This window comes from Stegastes partitus, unplaced genomic scaffold (genome assembly GCF_000690725.1).
Source record: "Stegastes partitus isolate 25-593 unplaced genomic scaffold, Stegastes_partitus-1.0.2 Scaffold259, whole genome shotgun sequence".
Taxonomy (NCBI): Eukaryota; Metazoa; Chordata; class Actinopteri; family Pomacentridae; genus Stegastes; species Stegastes partitus.
Genome location: NW_007577990.1, coordinates 595,333 through 602,039, shown reverse-complemented (window position 1 = coordinate 602,039; position 6,707 = coordinate 595,333). Strand labels below are relative to the sequence as shown.

At 38.8% G+C, this 6,707-nt stretch overlaps 1 protein-coding gene across 1 annotated transcript; it reads right to left on the bottom strand.

The window, feature by feature from the left end:
• Positions 1-1,392: 1,392 nt before the first annotated feature.
• Positions 1,393-6,548, bottom strand: anxa2a (annexin A2a). Its single transcript, XM_008282146.1, has 13 exons — positions 6,447-6,548; positions 5,781-5,832; positions 5,554-5,647; positions 4,590-4,684; positions 4,394-4,507; positions 4,168-4,258; positions 3,897-3,976; positions 3,745-3,804; positions 2,573-2,666; positions 2,358-2,453; positions 2,157-2,215; positions 1,805-1,927; positions 1,393-1,700 (listed from the first exon to the last, which is right to left on the bottom strand). Exons 2-13 carry the CDS (start codon positions 5,820-5,822, stop codon positions 1,641-1,643), a joined length of 1,008 nt encoding a protein of 335 aa, XP_008280368.1. The 5' UTR covers positions 5,823-5,832; positions 6,447-6,548; the 3' UTR covers positions 1,393-1,640.
• Between the last annotated feature and the right edge of the window lie 159 nt (positions 6,549-6,707).

The following is a 6,707-nucleotide window of genomic DNA, read 5'->3' as shown; positions in this document are numbered from 1 at the left end:
TTTAGACTTCAGAGTGCTTGTCATTTGGCTCTAGTTGTTATGGTAATGTGAGGTATTCCATCTCCTTCCCAGCATGCTCTGTGTTTGACATTCATGGGGTTAAAGTCCTCTGAATGATGAAGTGCCAGTGTTTGGGACAGTAAATTGCATCGTTTCAATTGAGAAGAGAGTTCCCCTTGGGTTTGCTGGAGGTCCCTACGGGCTGGCCTTGAACAGAACAGCATGTTGTACATCCATATAAAAAAGGGGAAAAATATGGTGGTACTTTTCTCTTTATGATGCAGAGATTAATCTGTCACCATATTCACGCATAAATCTCACTCCCTGCTTTGCAAAATACTGTTTTATCTTACTTTACTCTATATTTTATTTTTTTATTGCCCATAAACACAAACCATCACAAAGGGCTAATGTTCTCATCAATATTATTACAAAATGATCATAAATCCAACGCCTTGTTAAAATCTGAAGCCGTTTCTCTCCTCAGCCACTCAACCGTTGAAAATATTAGACAGAAGCATTATTTTATCAGCCAATTTCTCTCACAATAATAGATGATCTTCTATCATATTTGAGCTACAGTACACCACTTAGTTTTCATTAGATTATTGCACTTTCTCTCCCATCCTTTTCCTCATTCACTGTGTTCAGCAGTACTGATCTTGCCTTTTGGGGCTATTTTTTTTCTTATACTTCAGTAGAAATGCCTTGACAACACTGTGGTGGTTATTTCATCCTGAGAGACCACAAACTAAACAGCAGAAACACGTTGTATAGACGCTTGTTTAGTGGTATGCAAATCATCTTAGCCGGAGGTAAAATTAACATTTTCAATTAAAATATTAGCACCAAACAAACACGGAAAAACACACTAATGATTAAATCATCTTGATAGAATCTCATAGTGGAAGATGAAGCTGACTTCTTACGATTCTTTGTGTGAAAAAGATGCACCGTCGAACGTGCGTCGCTCTGTTTTCACCAAGTCGAGAATCTTCAGATTTGCAGTTGAAAAGTTTCAATCTGATCAATTTAACGATATGGCGTTGTTCACATTCACAGCCTGGGACATCTTCACTCTTTTTAATCTCTTATGCAAATAAAAAATGTAAATATATATACAACAATTGCTTTTCAAATTTATTTTTACATACTTGACAACCTGTAATAATTAAGGAGCGTAATAACGGATTGCAACAATGTCATTCATGTTCAAATATTTCATTAAATTTAAAATTCTAGACGTCTGCGTTTCATCAGCAGGTATCAGTGTGTGAGGCCCTGAGACTGAGGCGGTGAAGCTTTCCGTAGCTGCTTTTAATGCGACTATATCGCCCTCTGCTGGTTTTTTAGGCAAACATCTATTAAGAAAAACAAAGCGGAAGACGAGGAAAGTAACAAAAAGTGCTCCAATGAAGCAACTTTATTATTGCTTTAGTATAACAAACATACACTGTCATTCAGATTTTTAAGTAGTAAAAAGAACTTCTTTGAATGTTGCACTCAATCATATGTTCAGAAAAAGTACGACGGGATTTCGCGGCAGATATTGTTCCAGGGATTGTAATCACAAGTTTCCAGTAACAGATTTCCAGTGGTGGAAAGTGACACCTATTCGACACTGAGGATACTTTTTTTTTTTACTCCTCTGCTCCACAGAGGCCAAGCAGCACTTTCTGATAGTCCCCCTTGGTATGTTCCTGCAGAAAGAAAAGTAATAGAGCAGGTTAGAGGGGCTGCGTGACAGAACAAGCTTTAATGTGAATCAGTAAGAGGCCAGGGGCGGGCTGGAAAGTTCACTCACCGCGATAGTCTGTTGCAGAGACTGTCCAAAGTTGGCCTTGTATTCAGAGCAGATCTTCTTCAGGTCCACCTCACAGCGCGACACAATAATTCTGGTCACTATCTTCTCCTTGGCTCCTTTACTCTGAGCAGACAAAGTCAGCACTTAGTTAAGTCGTAACATGCTCTGTGCCTTAACTACAGCAGCTGATGCAACTGTGTTGTAAGACAACTTCTGCCAACTTCTGTGTTCCTGCAGCAAAAACTGCACTTTCACAAGCAGATGTAGATCTTACATTAGTTAGGAGGAAAAGTCTAGACCTCAAAATAGCCACGTTTTAAATCAGAAAGAAAAAGAAGTGCACTGTCAGTACCTTCATGGCTTCATTCAGTCTTTTGGCGAAGAACAGCTGTTTGTTTTCAAAGCACTGAACTGGAGAGAAAAGAAAAACAGAATAAATATCCACAATCGTACATATTATAATTTCTTTTGTGATTTTCTGGAAACAGTTTATTCCAAGTAATCATCTATAATAATCATAATAATATGATTCATTGATAAAAGATAAGCATACCTAGCACCAGGAAGGACCTCTGCAAATCTCCTTTCACCTCCTTCACGACACTCTCCTGCATGTCGTAGGGGCTGTAACTCTTGTACCTCTGAAACACTAAGCAGCAGAAAAAAATAACTTATAAATGTGAAATAGTGCATTCTACAATTTCCAACAGACAATCAAAAATCAGCACTTATGTATCCGTAATGCTTTAAGTAAACAGGCTGTCGTACCTTTTTGCAGGTGGGGGACGCTTCTCTCGGACATAATGGAGATCCAGGTTGGTACATCGGTTCCTTTTATCTTTACTCCAGCATCATAGAGAGCCTGAATGCAATCAACCAAACATGATTTAGTTTGTGGCAAAACAGCGGTGTGGTCTGGGTGGAACTTATAAATCACTCATATCTAAATAGCTTCTGTATTTAACACCAAACAAATACCAATTATATGGAGGTTGCAGATTGACATTTTTGACAAGTGATGTATTCGTCAATTAAAAAGAAAAGGCGCTGTTAATAAAAGACAAACAGTAAACATAGAAAAACATAGTCTATAAGTCATCACAATTATTTTCAAACTGTGAATCAAAGATTATGAACTGTTGACTGATGAGTACCTTGAATTGTTTTGGATTCTCAACTAAGGCTGGACAAGCATGAAAAAAAGTTGGGCAGAACTTTTATTTTTAAAACCTTTAGGCCAGTCAGACGCTGCTTACCATTTCATACAGCTCTATCATTTATGAATGCTGTGCTATTTTTCTCATCTCTCCTATTGAAAACCTTCTTAGTCTCAGGCATCAGTCTCTGCTCTTAAACCATGAACATCCTTTAATAACCAAGTCCAAGCCAAGAAAGCATTGATATTTCATTATTGTAATATTAAAATATTCATTTAAGTGTCTCCACTATAACTGGAATTCACTCTACGGTCACTAACACTCAAACTATATCAGACGCAATCTTGCACAAACTGCTTTCTCAGTTAAAGGCTGGACCCTCTGAACCCCCACCTGCTACTTTAAAGCACATTCAGGATAATAAAAGCTGCTCAGAACACATCAGTGAGTTACTATTCGTGCCTATGAGCTCATGCTAAAAGTGCTGTATAGTGATGGGTTTGCTGCTCTTTATTTTATTGCTTATACAGCACTGATTTTAAATAGTAATTTTAATGACTGCTTAGCAAATCAAAGGACACAGTTGGAAATCAGAATTGGCTATATACATGTATACAGCATATTGGACACTGTTTTAGACATAATAAAACTACTAAATAAAATAAAATAAATAGGATTGATAAGGAAGCTGAGGTTTATTTACAGGAATAATGGATGGTAAAAATCAAAATCTTCAAACCATTTTGCTTGGCATTCAAAGACAAAGTGAAACGGGGGACTTACTCTGGCATCTTGGTCAATCTTTTCATAGTCTACAACTGCAGATGGTTCTGCTCTCTTGGTCTGCACAGAAATAAAAGACATGACTCAAGTCAGGTTCAGCCGTGTTTTGTTCTGTGAATCATAAAAGACAGCCGTGGCTACATCCATCTCACCTGCACAAGAGCCAGGAGCAGCTTGGCAAAGTTCCCAGACGTATCACCAGCCACATCTTTCTCCAGCTCCTTCTTGAACACTGTGAGAAGTTAGATTTTTTTTAGTGCAGGCATTTTAGCTCTTTCTACACCAATAGCTGTTTAATTTCTGGTTAAAGGTCAGACTGAGAGTGCCTCGGTTGTTGAAAACCCTACACTGAATGGAAAGCAACCTGTGGGTAAAACGTTAAACAGGAATGTATTTTTCTAGCCTGGGATGTTTTGAACTTACGCTCCTTGTAGACCTTCTTGATTTCCACCAGCTCGTCGTTGCTGCGTGAGCACAAAATCTCAATCAGAGTTTCTTCATCTGTTCCCAAACCCTGAAAGAGAGGAAAAAAAGTTGAAAATATGCACCACCTAACTTCACATCCATCTGAAGAAATAGGCATGTTTTGTCATTTTTCCATTAGAGGGCAGTGTTACCCTTCAGCCAGATCCTCTGATGAAAACCTTACCTTGATAGATCCTCTGATCTCTGAGGCATCAAACTGGGTCGCACTCTTCATCAGTCCGAGGATCACAGTTTCCAGCGAGCCGGACAGCGCTCCCTTAAGGGCTGTGATCATGTCCTAGAAATATAATGATTGTATATAATGTGTCCCATACCGTTAAAAAAAACCAGAGTGACACTAATTAGCAGGACCACAGTACCTTCTTTGCCCTCTTTTCATATGCAAAGGCAATGTCTCTCCTTTGGTAATAGGGACGCTTTGTTAAGACATCAATGATGGTCTGCTCATCCACTCCTGATGGATAGATAAACGTTAGAAGATTTAGACACACAATAACACATACAATGTACATGGACTGTTACACAGTTAATTCCATATAGCATGAGGAGTTGACATAATAATGGTACAAAAACTAGACATCCAGCCAGAACTGATGCATGATATTGTGTACTGTCTAACCAATAATCAATATGAGCTAATGTTTGATACATGGAAGCTGAACTGAAATGCTGTGTTGCTAGATACTTATTTTTACTTATGATGCTCCCCATTTGCTTCATTGCAAGTCAAGTTTTGGCTTTCAAATGTAAAAGATAGTATGTACAGGACATACATTAGAATATGTTAAGCAGGATTGCAAATGCTTATTATATTCAATGTTCAGTTCATTGTAAAAAAGTGTAGAAAAACTCACAAAAAACACAACATTTTCCACAATTATAGTCTCTCTAGGGCAGATGTGACATCTTTAAATGTGTTGTTTTGTGTTACAACTTTAAATATTCAGATTACAGTCACAGAAAACAACAAAAATCCTCATGACTGAGACTGGACAGTTTCTACAAGAGAGACAACACATGAAGAATACCAGAGCAGTAAAGATAGCCTGCTTCAGCACATGACATAATCATAAACTATTTTCCCCTTCTCATTTGCAGAGAAACATCTTGCTAGAGCGCATTCTTCACCACAACAAAATGGTGGGATGTTGGAGAGCCAGCGGTCAGGCTGCTGCCAACATCTCTACAGCTCTGCCAGCACTGACACAGAGGTTGGTCAAAGCATTTTAAGCCACGATGCTGACTCACAAATACCAGCTACTCATCTGTGGTGAGACGTTGCAGTGGATAGCAGGGAGGAGACACACGGCTCTGTTCACTTGCCTTTGGTTTTGATAGCCGTCTCTATTCTTGCAGCATCTCTGTCGGGGTCGAAGTCTGCAGCAGGTACCACTGTGGGGAACTTTTCTTCATGGCCCTGAGCAAAGCAAATCAGTGTAAGAGGTTAAAACTGTGCTGCTATAGAAACATATTATAAATGAATTCATGCTTGTGTGTGATGCTGTATGAGTTTTTATCATAAAGATAAAAAAAAGGAAGCGTGACATTACCCCGATGTTGATGGTAAGTTGTCCGAGAAACTCCGATATCATTTTGACCGTCCTGAAAAAGACCAGATCTTGTCATCAGATCTCACTGTAATCTTCTTACTGACTTGAATGAGTTCACGTTTATGTTGACTGAAGATATTATCACTTGAGCCAATGTAATCTAAACAGAAGCAGATAATCTAGATTTATCAAGTTGCTGCTTTTTGTACAAATGAGTTACTGTAGAAGTATTAATTTTATCATTTGTGATTCATTGTTTTGATCAGTTTGCCGTCGTCACATTCAGCTTTTATCAGAATCATTCAGGTGGTGTTGACAGTCTACGCTCTCAAATCCTTTTCCAGTCTGACACTTTCATTACAGCAACACCAAAGCGACACACCCTGGAAAAAAGAGCTTCTGTGCTCCAGTCTGTTATGACAACTGATTACAATCACATGCACGCAAGAAAACAGGTTTAAGAAACTCAGACTGAAAAACAGTAATGAATTAAGTTAAAAAAAAACAAAAGTTGTTTGCGCAAATTAAATGACAGCTACGTGGAACTTCCAAGTCTTTAGTCATGACTCATGAATGCAAGATGGAAAATTCCATAAACCTTTGTACAGTGTAAAGTCAAACCGAATGGAAAAAGAGTTGTTCAATGTGTAACTTCACCAAACTTACCTCAGTTGTAAAAGTTGAGATGATGCAGAGATTTGTGCCGGTGATGTCTAAGTGAAATGGGTGTGGAGGCCGAACTTATGTGACATAGAGAAAGGCCTCCCCCTCTTTCACTTCCCCCCTGACTCAGGCTCACTCCCCTTTCCATGCTCTCATGACTCCACCCTCTTCCACTGCAAGTACACTCGGAAGCTCAAGCCAGGCAGATTAAAGTTTTAAAGCTTTGTTAAGTTTTCTCACACTCACTGTTCAGAGTGACTGCAG

What these genes read in the sequence shown, in the direction of transcription:
- anxa2a (XM_008282146.1), bottom strand. Translation starts at nt 5,822, where the DNA reads ATGATATCGGAGTTTCTCGGACAACTTACCATCAACATCGGG. An exon ending in GACGGCTATCAAAACCAAAG is followed by an intron (nt 4,685 to 5,553) that starts GCAAGTGAACAG and finishes TCTATCCATCAG; the next exon opens with GAGTGGATGAGCAGACCATC. An exon ending in CGTCCCCCACCTGCAAAAAG is followed by an intron (nt 2,454 to 2,572) that starts GTACGACAGCCT and finishes TCTGCTGCTTAG; the next exon opens with TGTTTCAGAGGTACAAGAGT.